At 37.1% G+C, this 19,024-nt stretch overlaps 1 protein-coding gene across 3 annotated transcripts; it reads right to left on the bottom strand.

Moving 5' to 3' along the window:
• Window positions 1–1,461: 1,461 nt before the first annotated feature.
• Window positions 1,462–18,660, bottom strand: SLC25A16 (solute carrier family 25 member 16). Of its 3 annotated transcripts, none has more exons than XM_054831735.1 (10): window positions 18,384–18,660; window positions 17,335–17,427; window positions 14,981–15,114; window positions 13,218–13,281; window positions 10,114–10,188; window positions 7,320–7,441; window positions 6,719–6,785; window positions 5,770–5,932; window positions 4,830–4,898; window positions 1,462–3,063 (listed from the first exon to the last, which is right to left on the bottom strand). In XM_054831735.1, exons 1-10 carry the CDS (start codon window positions 18,475–18,477, stop codon window positions 2,907–2,909), a joined length of 1,038 nt encoding a protein of 345 aa, XP_054687710.1. In that variant the 5' UTR covers window positions 18,478–18,660; the 3' UTR covers window positions 1,462–2,906. The 3 variants fall into 3 exon arrangements, with proteins under 3 accessions (XP_054687710.1, XP_054687713.1, XP_054687712.1); XM_054831738.1 differs by lacking the exon at window positions 18,384–18,660 and adding an exon at window positions 15,331–15,433 and having other exon boundaries at window positions 17,335–17,429; XM_054831737.1 differs by lacking the exon at window positions 10,114–10,188.
• Window positions 18,661–19,024: the final 364 nt, after the last annotated feature.

The following is a 19,024-nucleotide window of genomic DNA, read 5'->3' on the forward strand; positions in this document are numbered from 1 at the left end:
GAATTTGAAGAGTGTCAATAGAACTTGTCCACCTTGAGGTCTCAGGTCATTTAAATGAGCAACAAAAAACATCTGGAGAATGTTAGTAATGAAATAGAGACATAGGAATTAATCAGTGTAAAAAATGGTTCAAATACATGAAAATTCTGTGTAATGACTGCAAACTGCAATATGGGTCATACATAAATGCCTTAGTGACAGCAGGCAAATTTTTCAATTGTAAGAATGTGGAGATGAAGGAGTCCTGAAATGGTGAAGCTTTCTTTTCTCCTTTTATGTCATAGAGTATTGTAAATAGGTGGGTTTAACAGTTTAAAAATATTACCCAAGGCTACATAACCAATTCTTCAAAAAAATAATTACTTCACTGGATAGAACTATTAGTTATGAGATTATTTCCTAAAAACTCATACCATAATAAAGACAAAGATATTCAGGCCCCTTTCATTTGCTGAAAAAGTAAACAGAAAAAATAATTAGAAAGTATGTGATTAAGGCATAGAAATGAGCTTGGCTGGAGCCTAATCTTCTTTTTACTGGGTAGCATTAGATGTTGCTTGTTCAGTACACTGAAAATACACAAGGGAATAAATCCCTCAATAGTTCAAAATTAAAATAAACCCAGTTTGCATAGGGCTGTCACTGGAGAAAAAAAGGATTTACAATGAAGTTCCATGTTTCCATTGTTGTAGTTGGATATTCTAAACTTCTGTGTTCTAACTGAATCATACCTGAATAAGCTTCCAGAAAGAGTTAAAATAGCTGCTTAAAAAAAATTAGAAACTCCAGTCTCCTCCCATCTAGCCTCTGGACAAAAGTATTCTTTTTTCGTAGTCCTTGCTCAGAAGTATTAAAAATACTTCCAAATTTAAAATTATTCATACACTCTTAAATTTTATTTTGAAAAACTAATCTTGAAAATAAAGCACAGTTTCATCCAATGGGTCTATTTTCCACATTCAATATCCTACTCAATTATTTAGGGGACACTTTTTACTGCTCTTTTCTTCTCATGACTGAATGTGCTGGATTCTGCTTTATTCTGCATAAGACACAGCTCAAAGCTATTTGAGTTCCTTAAGTATATCACTTTTAGCAAAATTAAGATGTAAAACCCTAAATTTAAACATTGTTAACATTGTTAACAGGGCAAAGAACTGGCACCTAAGAAGATGCTTATTTGCTCACACAGTAAAACAATACAGGAAAGAAAAATGGCACATCTCTCTTTAATACAGTGGATTTAGCTCTACTGCAAGGACTTTAAAAGATAAAAATTCACTGTGATATTAGTTAGTTTTCCTTTAAAGGAAACTAAAGATCGGATGAAAAAATCTTATTTGTTGCCTCTTAATTAAGAATGACAGTGTTACATAGATTTTCCTACAAGGGCAAGCATACAGCTAAGTCCAGAATCATGCCTTCTTTCTGGCTGCAACACATACAAATCACACAAAGACATTAGTTCAAAATTTTTAATAAAATAAATTTGAATACATCTCATTCTCTGTCCATAGCTACATTGTTTAATATCAAAGAAATACATACTTTTAAGAAATTGTGGAGAAAAAAAAATTAAGCCACAAAAGTTGGTGTTGAATATATACTCAAAATCCAGTTTGTCAAATTTGTCAAAATTAAGCAAATCAATCTTACCATCCACCACTTAACATAACCATTACCAATTCTTAAAAGACACTGCTAAAATATTTACAATAAATAAATAACTTATATCACTTAAAGTAAATGCTTTACAGTTTCCTGAATCAAGTGAGTAAAATCAAGACTACCAATGCAAATCAGGTATAAACAAGTCTGGAAAATAATTCCCTCTACAAAACGAATTGTAGGAGGATGAAAACATGAAATAGTCTATTGCATACCATACTTTAGAAACAGTACATATACACATCTACAGACTCCAACACAATCTTCATTTTCTTTTCTCGCGCAAGAGGTTGAATATGGTCCATATGCCTAAATAAGTAAATGCAGCAGCATGCAGTCTCGTTTGTCACCACATTTTAAGGTAGGGACAAACCTGTTTACACAAGCTAGAACTGGAAAGTACATAAAATACTCAAGCCTTCAATAAACTGAATTGAGAACATTCAGCTCCACAGAAAAGGTGCAGAAATGCCTTGTAAGATTAGGCCCATGCTAACTGCATTAACGAGATCTTTTCTAGCACTTGTCACTGTAAAAGTTCCCCCTGGTTTTATTTGTGTAGATACAGCATTTTTTAGAATAGAATGTATGCCAAGAAACTGGTTTCCAAATTGCAACATTTCTCATAATGTTAAATACATATTGTCATTTTTTATTGAAATGGCTGAAGAGACTTTCATGTGTACCAATATGAAGATATATGCATTGTTCTTGCGTACAGAAAACTTGTACAAGAATGAAAAGATGCTTACGTTTTGGTCTGCTGAGTTCAGCTTCTACAGAGCTGGCAAGTATTTGAATAAGAAAATCATTGCATTTTGCTCAGTTTATTCAATTTAATTTTTAAAGAAGAACAGATGTCTAACTACTAGCTTAAAAAGCAAAATAACCATGTGTGCAACTCCTGGAATGGTGCTAAAGCTAAATAACTAACAGCTTGAAACCCGTATAAAATGTGGGTGTCATTTTAAAACTGTGTAATTCTTAACATTAATCTAATGAAGCCTAGAAGATCAAGTGCAAAAAAAATGTTTATAGCTAAACTAATGTTTATTTTGATCTGTCTCCTGGTTTGACTCCAGGAAATTAATGACATTTTGGCAAATAAAAATGTCAGACAACAGCAGTTCCACAGTAACAGATAGCTTTTTTTTTTAAACTTCAAGTAATTTACTCACCAATATAATTTCAGGACTGATAGTATAGTTTTACAGGAAAAAGTCTTCAAGAAAAGAAAATTAGTTGAGGTGCAAGAGTTGTTTCATAAGTTCATATGTGGTAAAAGCCACGGCCTGGGAAGGAATACAACGAATATAATTTAGCGATAAACCACGGTATAATCCTCTTCGTATTCCATGTTGTTGATACACGTATTTCAGGGTCTGCACCATTGTACTGGAAAAAAAAGAAATCAAATCATTATTGGAGACACACATTCAATAGTCAAAATCACTTTCTTTAAATACAAGACACTTGTTTTACTTGGTTCTTAAGAGATCTATGGAGAAAAACCCATGGGACTCCATATAACAAAGCATTTTAATCTTTTTAGGACTCAGAAGACAATCTGAGCTTCTGCAAGAAATCTGGGCACAAGGACAGGGAATTGGAAAGAGGACAGTGCAATCTCATCTAAAGAGGTTTCAGTCTGAAAACAACTACACTAGAAAAACATAATACATTTTACACCAGAATGGCTATGCATATTCTGTTGTCTGTCTGCCAGGAAGGAGTTGAGAAGCATCAATTCTTCTTACAAATCTAATACAGAGTAACAGAAACATAAGTTGCCCAATGTAGCACACACTTCATGCATTAAAGAGCAGTATTTAGGCTTGTGTCTCATTCTCTCTGCCTGTCCACTCAATCATACTATATGTCCTCCTAAAGCTCTGCATGTAAAATTTATGTTTAGCTCTGTATTCTACATTTTGCATGTGTGTAGCTTCCTCCACCACAATAAAGATCTACTATTTTCTCTCAAAAGAGAAATGCTAGAATTTAAGTATATAATATTTGACCTTATTAAAAGCAGAATTTGCAGTGTATATGCAAGGAGAACAATTTTCCTCACACACTTACATTGCAACTGAGCAAATGGACAGTAAATGCAAAGCAACATAAAAATCTGTAAGATGCTCAATATTTCCAAGCTATTAAAGACATTGCTCTTTGAGAACATCTTCCATATGCCTCAAAGCTTCAAAATTTCCTACTTGTTTTATCCTCTCATCCTCTAAAGGCCTATGTCTACTCTCTTTCAAGGCACAGCTCTCTCCAAATACAATCACAACAATATTGATAAATCGGGAAACCTAACATCTGTAAAAGTACTTCTCACAAATGCAGAAAGTAAAACCACAAGAACAATTAACACTATTTTAAAAGTATCTAGAGTGGAAAATAGCCAGGCAAGGACATTTAAGGCTGCTAAGGAAAACAGAACAGCAACTTTCACAGTAGGCAACATCTAGGTTGTTTATGAAAGGTCACTAAGACAGACTACAGTTAGTAAGATCCAGTTCGCCACACAGGAGGTTCCCACTGAATCATGCTGGATTCAGACATACATAATTCCACAAGATTGAAAGTAACCAAGATAAAACTGTCCTGGAATTGAATTTGGTTGAGGCAATTTGAAATTCACAAAAGTTTTTCAAGATGACAGCGGATTTCATACTATGATTTTAAGGATATTATGGTACTTCCACTTCTACTGAAGGAACCCCAACAACGTGTGGGGTACGGGACATTACCATAAATGCAAGAAAGGTCAAATAAAACAGTATTATGCAAAATCATCTTATGGAACAGATTCTGTAAAACACTTTGAAACATTTCATTTCAGTAGAAGCATGCAGTCTCTCTCTTAGGGATCCTGCTGATATTAAAGAGAGACATTGCAAGTTTAGTTAAAATAAAAAAAATGTTACTAATACAAACACAGTATTACTAACAAAAGTGCCATTGTGATTTCAGTTATTTTTTTTTAACCCCAAAGAGATAATGGCAGCTTTTGTCTGTGTGGAAGCTTATTCATTAGAAGAATGAAGAAATCAACAACATAGTACTTTGGGGGTTGTTAAACTTTAAAAATAAGAATTTAACTTTGCTCAGACATCTAAGAATTCAGTTACTACAGATGAAAAGAAAGTACTTACAGGCACTTTTCAGAATCTGGGAGAACCGCTCCTAACTGCATTCGCCTACGAGTTACATCAAGGGGATATCTACAGAGGAAATATTTGAACAGCAGTTCAACCAGATGTGTGATGACTATATGAATATTGTTTAAAAAAAGAATACAAAGTCCATGTGCAACCTCCAAGCTCCCTTTTCAGTGAGTCAGGAATCCGGCTCAGATTCTCAACACAGCTGAAAGTTCCCCAAAATGGCAGACTTCCCCTATACAACCAAAACCAGCAAATCAGATCTCTTAATAAATTCCATTTGGCATGAGTAAAGAAGACACATGAAGATCAGATCAGAGTGTAAAACAGTCTGTGAAACGCTGGAAGGAGAAGACACCTGAATTGAAAGTAAAATTAACAGTTTAAGGTTTAATAGAAAATGACATTTGTAACACAGTGATTTAGTAAAACATTGATGCCATATAAGTCTGTTAAATTATTTTATGGACAAAACAAAATATGACAAGGACAGCATAAGAATGGAGAAAGCAGGCAAAGTGATAAAAAAAGTAATGCCAAATACAATATCTAAGACTTGTAGGGGGGTTTTGGGTTGGTTTTTTTTTTTAATACTACAGCTTCACATGTTTGTTTTGAATATAAATTGGAATAATAAAATTCTGCAAATTATGTTCATGGTGAAAATTTCATAGCTTACCAAACAAAATTCCGACTGATTTTAGGAGGTTTGTCTGAATTTGTTTGACTCAATACATATATCTTTAAAGACCCTGAAGATTAAATAGATATTTAGTAAATGAAACAATAGGAAATAACTGTATTCCAGTGTCTGATTAACCTGATTTACAAACCTTTCTAATAACTAGACTTACATAAAATCATATTCTCAGATAAAGGTTTCTTTAGAATGAACAGCTATAGAGAAAAAACAAACAATACCCAAACTTACGATATCGTCTGAGCTATTGCTCCAGCTATGCCACCACACAGCAGATTTACATGTGTTTTCAAAACTAAGACATCAGGATTATCTAATGAAGGCCGTCCAAGCAAGTTAGGTGCTTGAGCAAGTCCAATGCTCTTTAAGGTACCAAAGGTAAAAAATGAAAAACCTAAAAGGAAATTTAATTTTATGTACTTTCATAAAAAAGCAAACTATTTGTTGATGCATCATTATAAACAAAAAGCTGCAATTACAAAATTAAACTATTTTCCAATTCTTTTAGAAGCTTTTCTTAAGCAAAAATACACAAATAATATTTTGAACTTCTACAGTAACTTCTGTCCAGATGAATTAGTGTTTATAATTAACATTGAAAGAATGCTTTAAATAAGCTAGACTGTAGGTTTTTTAATTACTGGATTGCTGTTAAGAGTAACTCCTACGATCTTTTCAACCAAAGAACATCTCTCATCTTTTGAGTGTAGTTTAGGGGGGCAGTTCTGATGTTCCTCCATCCCACATCAGCCACTGCTTTAGCTTGTGTATTTACACAGAAGTCACCAGGAGATGGAGCCAATACAGAGGCTCTAAGTCTCCATCTATAGAGCACTCTGCTCTCTCATGGATCTACCTGTTTGAGAGAAATATTCTACATGCTTTCTTGTAGGAAAACCAGGAAGCAGAAGAGAAAGAACTACTACTTTACCTCTCTCCCTCTCAAATGCAATCTTCAGAAAAGCTAGGCTTTGCCTATCGAAGATGCTTTAATGCACATTGATCAATTCTAGATTAAGATGGAAGAGTTACAAATGCTCGTACTGGCATCCCCTCTCCATTCAGTAAAAAACAGAATCCTTAGTTAATTAGCTTATGTTAAAAATCAAGTGTGCAAATATGTTATGTAAATTTAGTAGCACACAACTGCTGAAGGACTGATGTTCTGTTTTTAACTTACCCGCATATGGCGCCATTCCTACAACAGTTGGCATCAGCCCTCTGTAGAACCCACTAAAACCACCTTCCTTTGAAAGAAAAACACAAGTACATTTGTGGCAAGAAATACAACAAATGTCTTAAGTTATACGACTCTTCATACAGATTCACGTGACAGCAATCTTACTAGCATCATCTAGCACCAAGGAGCTAACATCAAGTTCCATTTCTTTTGCCTGAAGAATTGAGGGGACAAGTGCCTGGCTCCAGAGGAGATAAAGAAGCAATAATGAAGGAGAAAAATCTACATCCAACATCATACGCTAGGAGACATTTCGCATTATACATATCCCTCCTCCCCAGATTTTTTTGTATTGTTACTACTTGTTCTTGAAAAGCAACTTCTCTCTGCTGTTTTTGACCTCCCACTTACATCAGTCTTAGCTACATCTCAGCAGTCTAAGTAGAAGGAAGCATCCAGATAATTTTTTACATTAAAAAATTCAATGCGCACGCAATGAAGTCACGTTATTTTCCACTAAACCACTATTTTCAATGCAGTGCGACATTCTTTAAAGAGCATATTTTGCTTTGACAGGACTGAAGATTAAAAGAAAAAATACCTTTGTGTAAATCATCTTGAATGCATGGATAATTCCCATGTACTTGTGTTCCCCTTTTACTTGGAACGCCAGACGAACTCTAACCATATCAAGAGGGTAAGTACAAATCACTGCTGTAATACCTTTATTAAAAACAAAAACAAAACAAGCAAACAAAACTCACCTAACACCTTATCTGATTCTAGGATTATTTTGAAAGTTAGAATTTCCTTTTGTGGTAGTGAATATAATAGCATATACAAATTATTTTCTTAAAGAAACACTTAAAGTCACTTATAATCAGCAAATAGGAAGACTAACTCCAGCAACACACAAAGGATTTATGTTTATACTTGGTGTTCACTGGAGCTGCACACCTAGGCCTTGATTTTCCAAAGATTGATGGGCCTAACTGTATTCACATGAGCAATCTTATTTAAGTCCACGGCTCATAAGCGTCAGCCTAGTCAAGTGTATCAGCTTTACTGGATTGCAACCATGAAACCTAATCCTACCACACCTTTAAAAAAATCAAACCACCAAATTTACATGTTTAATTTCAAAAAGGTTGTGTCAGAAGTTTATGTGATTACCGGATATAGGTACATGTATCTATTGCATCTGAAAATACTAAATATTTTAAATGTCATTAGGATGTAAAGTCAAGATCGTACTGATGAAGAGTACTTAACTGCGTGGCATTACTGCATCTTAATAGTTCGTGTTACACCAGCACCTCCATTTTAACACTGACAAAAAAACCAACTTCTAGACTTAAGATGCCAAAAAATCAAATCTTAGGATTCATCCAGTTATGAACTGCTTCAAAACTGATTAGATGCTGACCAACCTGTAATTTTGGAAACAGAACTCGAGTACAGAGAACAACTCCTTTAATAGTTACCTGAATAACAAATTCTTTCCTGCTAGTTTTTGAGGTAAAGCACTTAATTGCTGACATTATTTGGAGAGAATAGTTAAAACTGTTTACTAAAAACAGAGGTAATTTTCTAGTGGTATACCACCAGCACTAAAGAAAAAATACTGGGAAAAGGAGAAAAAGAAAGCAAAAAGCTTTGTGATTATTGTTTTTTAGCAGCTGCTCTGATTTAGCTAAACATCACCCTTAAAATTTGGTTCTCCAGAAGATAAGCACACTTTTTATGCTGGCAGGAAATTGCCACTTCCTCTTAAGTTTTAATGGTCTAATGACATCTTTTTTTGTAGGTGTATCATTTCCCCTCCTTTCCACAAGGTCAAGGGAAAACCACAACAGGGAGGGGAAAAAAAACAAACCAACAACAAAAAACAAAACACAACAACTCCAGCAAAAAACTATTCTTAATTTTTATGTCTGGAGAGAAAAAAAAAGCAACTTTAGTAAGCTGAATAAACTGACAGAAGATTCCAGGATTAGATAAGAAGAAAGAAAAAAAAATGAACACCGTGAGCTATCCAAAAAGCTGACAATGGTCAACTGTCAATTGAGAGTAAAGTTTGCGGCCTTCTGGAGTCTCCTACCAGTAATTTATTTTAGAAGACAAAAACATCTCTTTCAGAGATTTTGGACGATTCCTCTGAACAAAAAGCAGACATCTGCAGTTGATTTCTGATGTTCTCACCCATAGGGTTCAAAAGTTGGAAGCTGCAAAACACCAAAGCAACTTTAGGACTGTTTCCACTGACCTACATTATTAAATGCAATCCCTCAGACTACAGTGTTTTCCTAATGGATTGCCTGAGATGTCCAAAAAATATTGTAAAATGGATTAATTCAAGCAGTTTAAAATAATAACGAGGAAAAAAAAGCTTTTACAGAGCTTAAGAGTTCACAGGAAAAAGTCATCACCCCTCAGAAAACAACTTTATCCCCCTTCTCATTCCAATCATGCACTGATATGTATTCAGGAATATTCTCTGAACGAAGACTAGCAAACAGACCGACCAAGAGCTCGGTGAATGCACTAACTAGTGAACACAGTCCAAAAATAGTACAATTAAAAAAATCAGATGGAACTGAAAGAAACCATATGTAGTAAGGATTTAAATAGGATTTTTTAAATTTTTTTTCCTTCTTAAAATCCTCTAGCCATGAATTCTGGGAAAAAAGGGATTTCTAACATCAGTCACAAAACACGCTGTTTTGAAGCAACTGGGATAGGCATGTTATTGCTTACTGTTCAGATAAGCAAAATGTACATACAAGGGATCAAGATTTCATCTGGAGCTCAGAAGAGACACTATCCTTTCTGGTAAGAATGGCGGCCAGCTTTGGGACACAAAGTCATTGTGGTGAAGTTTACAAAATTACTAATCTCATCTCTACTCCTTAAATATTATGTTGTCAAAAGTCAGACCACAGCATCTTAAGGCTGATTCCCTGTCTTGAGGAAGCAAAGCCTGTCCCAAATTATGAGAGTTGAGCCAGAAATCTCTCCCAGGGTTGATTAAACAGGACAGAATTGGAAGTATCCCAACAGTTAAGAGATACATACTGCAACTCCCAGTGTTTGATCTGAAACATCATAATAGGGCAATGAAGCTCCTCCCTCCTCTAAGGAACCACTTCTTGAAAAACAGCAGACTTTTTCCATTGCAAATGCTGACTCAGAAGTCAAGGGAGTCAGGGAAAGACCATTCTTCACTTACCATATTGTCCTCAAGCACCTTTGACCACTCTTGGGGACAAGATACTAGGTTACACAGACCTTTACTGAGACTTAGTGTCAATAAAGCACAACAGGAATTATTCTGTCCTTGATTTGCTTCCCAAGCTTTGGGAGTTAACAATGAGATTAGCTGTATAGGGATTTACCTCTGTTTCCCAACTTCCCTGCTATTCCTCCATTCTTAGTAATTTTCTTTCTTTGAAAATAAAAATAAAAAACATCTGCAGCAAGAAAAAAAGTGAAATACGCTTACAAAGATCAGGTACTGCAAACATATCTGATAGGCAAGTTTTTATGATTTCTGTATCATGCTCTTTGTACATTATCAATAACTATGTAGATCAAATTAAGTACTACTAGGTGATTCAGAGGTGTACAGTTCAAAAAGTGATAAGCACAAGTCACAGCCTTGAACTGCAGAAGACATGCTCCTTAACTAGTATAAAGATTAATTTACCAAGGAAGCATCTTCTGAACAAAACAAAGCTTCAGGAACTATACATACAGAGAAATATCTGATGACAAAGAATATTTATCAGAGGTTAAAGAACTGCCTAATTTATAAGTCCTAATATTTCTAGACCTCCAATATATAATTCTGTTTGTTTCTGAATTGCATCTAGAGAAATAAACAGCACAGATTCTTTTAAAATGTTGACTCAAATAGATAATTACATACTATTTAAAATTGAGACTGCGTCCTCCTAGGTCAGTACTATTTTCCAATCACTTTTACTAAAAGTAAAAAGATAAAAACAAAAACATGCTTTCTGTATCAGTTTAATGAAACTTTAGTTTATTCCTAGATGACATCTATTTTGGCTCTTTTTTTTTTTTGAAGTTAATCAAGTGCAGGGGAGAAAATACACATTTCTATGTTTTAATTAGATTTTTCAATTAGAAAATTAAAAAAATATTTAGATTTCCAAAATCATCCTGTGATACAGGTATTATTAGATTATTTTGCTTCCTAAACCCCAGTAACTTGTATGATTTCTCTATCTTCTCCCCAGCTCTGTCTTTCCTTAAAAGTAGTTATACACCATTTATCTGTTAATGAGGTGTTACAGCTGAAATTTGAATCACACAAGGCTCAGGAAATTCAGAGTTAAAGTTTCCACAGTAACTTTAACTTGGCCTCCTTAAATCTATGCATTACAATAGTTTTTTTCTTTTCTCTCACTCCACTACCCCCATCCTCCTTGCCTCCTTTTTTTTCCCTGTGGATATGCTTTTGATCCTGTTTATCAGTTACAGAAGATACTCAAATGTTTCCCACCACTTTGAAGCTGATTCAGGTCTGTTGACTGCTAGTAATGTTGGAAACACTAACATAAGCAAGATTTAAGTATCAGTAGTATACACAGAAGTGAAAGCAGACAGCTGTGTGGCTAGATGGTGTAGAGGGGACAAAAAGGAAAGGGAACCAAGGGTTATCCATTTTCCAACTGTATAATATTGCATTACAGGAAACCATGAAGACCCCTCTCAGGCAACATTGGGGTGCATGCAGCGCACCGTCTCCTTTAGTCATTTAAACTTGGAAGAAATGGAATAATATCCCTTACTGGAGCCAGCAAGAGACTAAGCCACAGGAGGTAAAGCAAGAAATATGACCAATTGCTTTGAAAAGTCTTTTCTTATTTTGTTTGCAAATCTAGAGAACTTCTGTATTGGATTTCAAACTCTACGCTCTTAGTGCCTCCTTCCTCCTCTGTATCTTCTTGGCATACTCTATATAAACCCTCCTCTCATTTATCTAATGACTGTCCCAAAAAGCAGTTAATGCCATCTAGTAAACAAATAGTAAACCAATCACATGTGATACTATTACTATATGTGACTGCTATATTCAGTTCACTGCACACCTAAGTCTAGCTCACCTACTCAGTTTTGGGGTTCTCAATACCAGACTATTGAGTATATCATACTTATGTGCACCACAAAGTATTTCATTTGATCATGGTTTCCAGATAGTACTATATATTATTTCTGTTACTCTAACCACACGAAACAGATTTAACCAGTAAGGTGCTTACAATGATGCCAGATGCTATTAATTTATTTATGCAATGAATTCCAGCATGTCCAACACTGACAGAGTTAAGCTGATTATTCAGTGTTTTCACAGTGCCTCAAAAGTCGGGTTCCAGGTCTCTGACAAGGCTCCTGAAAAAGCTAATAATAAGCTTTTGGGAAAGAAAAAAATAAATTTAAAGTGTTCTTTAGTACAGCTAAAACTGGGAGGAAAGAAAGAAAAGAAGAAAAAATGAAAAAAATCTATGGATTTTTTCCACTTATTTCAGATAGAAAGGCAGCCAAGTTCTGGAACATGTCTTACCAAATGGGTTTTGCTAGGTTTTATGATCTCTGAATTGTTTCATTTCATTCTCTTTCCTTTTTCTCTGATGGCATCCAAAGCCAAAATACCTTCATGAGGGCTTCCTAGTTTTACTAAGGTAGTATTAACCAACCCTGGTATTTTTATTCCAAAAGAAGCTAAATAGCAATACTCATGTCATAACTATTTAAGGACTGTCCCTAGACAGCATTAAGCCTGTTTTACAAAGTAAAAGCACATGAAGAACCACCTCGATTAAAAATCAGTCCACTATTACTTACCTTTCCCTGTTTTTCTTAGCTACTTTTGGCTGAACGACTAGCAAGAGGAAAATAGAAATGTATAATCATACTATATACTGGCAGTTTACAAATGGGTTTTTCTACTGCTCTTGCACTAATTGATAAATGATGTTTTTTAACATTCAGACGTATCATCTAATGAGCATCATGACAATTCTGCGTTGGATGTTGAAAAGTATAGACATTTCTGGCAAAGCCATAGAATCCACCCATTTAAGGAGCTGCAGTTCTCTATTTCTATGGGCTTACATTCAACCTAGTGGCAACAGCAGACAGGCTGATGAGCCAATTCTACAAAAACCTGCATCTTTATACTGCATCTTGATGACACTGGATTTTTCATTTTTTAAGTGCCATGATAAACACTATAAAAACTGTGCTTTACAACATAACACAGAATTCAATGCTTGAACAAATATATTTTAAAGAATACTCTTAGACAAAGAGTTTTCAATTAGGCAACTATTTGTTACATTAACCATTTACTAGTATTTTTGCTTAATACAAATATGCATCAGTTTGACTTGAAACCACATCAAATCATCCTCTAAACAAATATTAACTTTTCAGAAAAAGAGATGTCTGAAATCCAAGTACAAAACTATACCTGCCATGGATCCAGCCATTAATCGATGCACATGCCCTGAAATCCCAAGTTGCTTCTTTATTACCTACAAAATACAGAGCATTTACAATAGTCATATATCAGAAAGTACAGGGAAGTACACCACAGTTTATTAGCACATTAATGCGAACTCTGTAGCTGTTTCCAAGAAGTTTACAACACTACAAATTCAAACCAGAGCACTTAATTACTGTTAAAAGAATTTCCTGAACATTGCTGCTGTTACTGATTTCTTATTAAAAACATGAATGTGCTAAAATTCTACTAACAAGGCAGAACAAGTAGCTGAAAGTATTTGTACTGTTTACTTCAGAAACTAGGTTGTTTATTTAGTTATCTTTAATGTGTGTCAAACAAGGCAAACTGAATACTATCCTTGTTGCATGATAGAGAGCAAAGGACACTGAGCAAAGTTGAAAAGTGACACAATTTGAGAAGAGTAAATTTTTCTTCCATGCACAGCACGTGAAATGTACTCCTATAAAGATACTTTTAAGACTTTTTTTAACTGGATTTAAAAAAAAAAAAAGGGAGAAGAGAGAAATCGGACGAGCATTTGAGAGCAAGAACTTCATAAGTTACGTTACGTCCTGAAAGGAAGTTAGAAATTAGTTTCCAGGCTTTTGTCAAATAACTGAGACTATTTAAGAAGCAGTTTCTGCTACAAAGATCATTTCATAACTTCTTTCTTTAAGAATTGGGGTTTTGTTTCCTTTAATACATTCCTGCAAAACATCTTGAATGTTTGTTGTCAATTAATAGATAAAAGAAACTGCTATGATGCTAAATGGTTTCTTGAAATTTGCAGATTCATAAATCATTTCATTATAAAGCATGGCATGCAGTCTTTTATTCAACACAACATAAAACAAGCATGGATCAACAGCATTTATGATTACACCACCAAAAAAAGAACATATGAAACTCATTACAGTTACTTCTTTGTATCAGCCTTCTGAAATTTGCTCTTTAGGGAAAGGAATCACAATTTCAGTCTCACTGTCTTCAGTAAAGATCATGCAATTTACTTTGCTGGGTACTAAATCTGACCTTTCAAACATGGAATTCCTCATCAATAACAGTAAAATGGTATTTTTCATCACAGATAAGCAACATTTAAAAACATGTTAACACCTGGCCTCCAAAAGACGTTGCAGGGAATTATTATGTATTTATTATGAAAGAATAAATGCACAAGAGCAGAAAGGAATCCACAAATCTTACGGGACCCTGAAATGAGCATTTTTCTCTTCCACGTCATTTTTCTCTAGAGCCTGACATAGTCATTTGTCAGGTCAAACACAACAGTCATATGCAGGCAGACTTTCAAGTTTAAGTTATTCCATCCATCAAGTACTAAGAATCCCAACACAATATAAGAAAGAGGTTCCATTTTACATTTTGGTCCTACATTATTCACAAAGGGCTACCTCGCAGCAATACATATAGCAGCAGACTTTAGATTACCTTTTTCTTTCATAAAAAAAAAAAGTATTATTCTCAACAATACAAAGGTACAAAAAAAAAAAAAATTGGTGGGAATTTTTTTCCTTAATCAGCACTGCAAAAAGTTTCACTGTTGCCCTGACATTTTTAGTGGGTAGAGTCAGATAAAATTAAGCAACCTTAGAAAAAACATGCAGCTAATTAATAAGACACAGAAGTTTCAGCGTTAGTTTCCATCACTTAAAGAATCTGTATTCATTGCAGGCATAAAAAAAGAAAAGGAAAATAAATTCAACTACCTTTTTATATTGGTCAAATGCCATAAACTGAATTGCGCCATATGGAAAGATTCTAATCATCATTGCCCCATTTCCTTTATACAGCCCAAGGTAACCTTCCTTTTTGGGGACAGCACACAGTGTAGAAAACACTCCTGCCAGCAATACAAAAAGAGGTATTTAACAATTACACTGAGGGGGAGGGGAAAAAAAAAAATCAAGCAAATATTACTGACAATGAGAAAGTACGCATAGAACTAAGGCCAGATCACGTTGCTCGTGTAACTACAGAGAGTGGAAAATCCACTTCCAATGCCCAAACATTGTCAGAAGGAGGAGGTTTAAGGTTTACGTTTTATCAGCTTTCTCACCTTAGTGAGCCTCCTTCTGAATTCATGTGTTCAGGCCCCATGACTTGCCTGGACTGCAGGTAATCCTATTGCAGATGATACTATCCACCCACAGAAGCTAATACTAGTAACGGACAGAAGGAAACCAGTTGACTTGCAATTCAGTCAATTCAAAATAAGTAAATACTTAAAAACAACCTACATGCTAAATTACAGATTAAATGCCATCCCTGAGGAAATTAAGTAAACAAGTTTAAGACTCTCATTACTTACAACTTAAACATCTCACACTTCCTGTCCCGGAGCTGTTGCAACAAGAAGCAATCCTATTTCCTTTTTAATAGGTGGGGAATAATGCAAGATCACACAAAGTTTGGGCAAAACCTACAGTTTTATTTTATCATATTATTAGTTGTGCACAATTGCTATCAAATTGACTTTTTAATATTTTTTTTTAAAGGAATAAACTGTAACAGTTAAACAGTTTTGATTCATATGCAACTACTTAATATTAAGAGCTAAACATGAAAAAGGCTTACACGTGTATCTTTCAGGCAGAAAAAAGTAGTTGACAAGCTTTCATTTGAAGTTTAAATAGAACAAGTATTAATTAGCTTCTGGGATTCTAAGAATGCAATATTAAATGTATTTTTAAGATGTCATGCTTATTACATGCCTCTGAAGATACTTATGCCATGATTAGAATTTCTCTCTACCCTGCAATGATGAGTTACTGTTCCTATTTCTTAAAACACATGCTCTGAGATCCATGTGGCATGAACTCCACAGAGCAAGGGCACTAAAAACATTTAGTGAAGACTCTGATGAACTAATCCATCATGTCTCTGGACTTATAGGTATCCCATCCACATAATTTTCTTTTTTGCCTACAAGGACATACATTCAAGTCAGACATATTTCAAATAATCAGCATCATATCTAACACCCTAAATATGGAACAATATAAGATTTTTACTTGTCAATTATGGCACAGTACAAAGCAAACGGAAAATAAGGATTTAAAATATCACTCAAAGCAATTATTTTAGCCTTCAATTCTTACACCACAGATTTGAGTGCATACTTATGTGACTGTGTTATCAAAACGTCACATTACTTGTGTTTCTCTCTTTGGTACAGTGAGGTGAATATATATCCAATGAATTTTGTTTCATGATTTATTTTTCTAGCCCTTAAAAAAAAATTATCTTTAGTGTCCAAGTTAAAAATTCCAATGTTTCATCACATGTAAAATTAACCAACCCAAAATTATTATTTTTTTCTTCACAATTGTAACACAAATTTCAGAACATAAGTTATGATGTATTTCAAGAACCTATGACATAAACTACCTCAAATATTGTGCACAAGAGGGCACTGTTACAGCCCCACAGAGAATGGTTCTGAACATGCTGACAACTCTGAGTTTATTCTCTCACCGTGGTGCAACGCAGGTGCCGAATACAGATCACCTGCACCTTACGCCAAGCACAAATCCACTTCCATCTTCAATTCGTATCAACCACACCACTGGCTGTGAGCGTAAGCGCACGTGAGTCTTGCGGGATTCAGTGGTCACTGTCTCATAATCACTAGTCCCTGTGAGGGCCACCAAGCTCTGCAAAGCACCGATTCCCCCAGCCCCTGGGAACTGGCAATCACTGTAGCAGACTGCAGCACTTACCAGCAGTGATGGTTTTTACAGAAACGATCCACGCTTTCAACCTCTGATTACCAATCTTCTGCTGGCTTCAGCAAGGGGAAGATCAAGCCTAGCTCTTATATGCTTTACTGAGGATTATTCTGACATCTCAATCTCTAACACATCAACCAATACCACAACTTACTCATGCAGGGCTTTGTTCTTCTTTTTAAACACTAGCAAAACATGGCACAGAGATCGACCAATCTTCTGTCCGATTAGCACCTTTTTTTTATCAACTCCATCACTGAATAAATCAACGTACCCAAAACCATATACATCGCACTTAAAACCAAAAATGAGACGTGCAGCAGCCATCTTACCTAGATGTTTGTAATGGTGGTTATGAGCTTGCAGCAAAATCTTTACTCGATCCAGTGGTGCAGTAGTTGTTTTGGCACAACATCCTGCAACACCTTTCCAAGAGGGGAAACAGAAAAGTGACAAGATGCAAAAGTTCTTCATGTCAGCAGATAAATAAGGGATTTTTCTGATGTATTTTTAAATGGAATAGGGGAGGAGAAACTAAATTTGAACCTCGAAAAAGCCCCAATGATGAGTAACGAGCCTCTATTACAAGTATGTTACAAAACTCTTAAAGCCTTAATGAAACGTATAAGCTACTTTTCCTGATTATAAAAACCCGGGCCGTCCTCTCCCAGCTGCTGAAGTCACAGCAGCAGCTTTCAGAGAAAGTTACTCAAGAGTTTTCCACCCTGCTTCCTCTTTCCCTCCTACGGGAAAACAGCCCTCGCTGCTCTCCCGAAAGGAGTGGGCTACGTGTCCGCCGTGTACCCTGCGCTACTTCAGAGATCCAACAGCGAGTGCAGCCTGACGTGAAAACTTTAAATAAAGCATCCTCCTTGCAAACCAACACCCTATAAGAAGAATAAATAGGCTTTTTCTCTAACAGGTTAATAACGCGGGGCTGTGTTTGCCAGGCTGACACCACCACCCCCCTTCGCACCACCTTAATCTTCGCAACAGCAGTCCCAACAGTTTCGGGACACGGATAACCCGCCTTCCCCGATACCCTAACGGGGGTCTGGGCTCTCGGAACGTTTCATCGGTGACCACCCGGGGCTCTTCGCTGGTGCCGACACACGTGCGAATCACTTGCGTGGACAGAGCCCGCCTGCGTTAGCACGTTAAGGGGGGAGAAAAGGGAAAAAGAGAGCCCCGCTTCCCCAGGTGACATACTCTCGACAGCAGTTTTACCGGGGATATTGACACGGAAGTGACCTCCGCCTGCCCGCCGCGCCAACCCCGGACCGGCTCCCCTGCTCGCCCCCGGCCAAGCCCGGCCGCCCGCCCCTCGCAGCCGGCGGGAGGTCCGCAGAGACCGGGCAGGGGCCCGCCCGGGGGCACCCACCTCCGGCGATGAAGGAGCGCAGCCAGTAGAAGTCGCGGCGCGCCGCGCCCGGGGGCAGCGCGGCACCGGGCCCCGCCGCCGCCGGGGAAGCCATGGGGCAGGGCTGGGCGCGGGCCGCAGGCGGCGGCGGCGGCGACTCCCTCAGGCAGCGAACGCGCGGCTCACGGTGCCGCGCGGCGACCCCGCCGCGGCGCAGGGGCGGAGCTCGGGGCGGCCCGCGCCGTCACTGCGGTCCCGGCCGCGCCGAGCCATGACCGGGGCCGCCGGGCCGCGCCGCGGCGCCTGCAGATCGCGTCAGAGGCGGCGGTAGCGGGGCGGACCGCCCCTTCGCCGCCCGCCCTCGGGAGGCCGCGCATCGCCCGGGTAAGGCCCGAGTTAACCCGCCCGGGGCTGCCGCGAGGGCCGGTTCTCACCGTTTGGAGCAGCGGGGCGGATGGCTGAGCAGGGAACCGGCTTCTCAGCCGGCCGTGTAAATTGTTAGGACCCCCGGAGTCGCTTGCTGCTGCGTAAAAGTGGTCATCGATGCCCTGTTCCAACAAATACATATTTTTAGAGCTGTAGGTGCATGCAACCAAAACCTAAATAGCTTTAATGAGGCTATACAATAAAATACATCGATTTTTTAAGCAATTAAGTAGCTA

Source organism: Grus americana, chromosome 7 (assembly GCF_028858705.1).
Source record: "Grus americana isolate bGruAme1 chromosome 7, bGruAme1.mat, whole genome shotgun sequence".
In the NCBI taxonomy this organism is placed as follows: Eukaryota; Metazoa; Chordata; class Aves; order Gruiformes; family Gruidae; genus Grus; species Grus americana.

Coding starts and splice junctions, on each gene's coding strand:
- SLC25A16 (XM_054831735.1), bottom strand. CDS start 18,477: ATGGCTTCCCCGGCGGCGGCGGGGCCCGGTGCCGCGCTGCCCCCGGGC. Junction 17,428..18,383: donor GCGCTCCTTCATCGCCGGAG/GTGGGTGCCCCC, acceptor CCTCTTGGAAAG/GTGTTGCAGGATGTTGTGCC. Junction 7,442..10,113: donor AGGGAAGTTGGGAAACAGAG/GTAAATCCCTAT, acceptor TTTTTAATAAAG/GTATTACAGCAGTGATTTGT.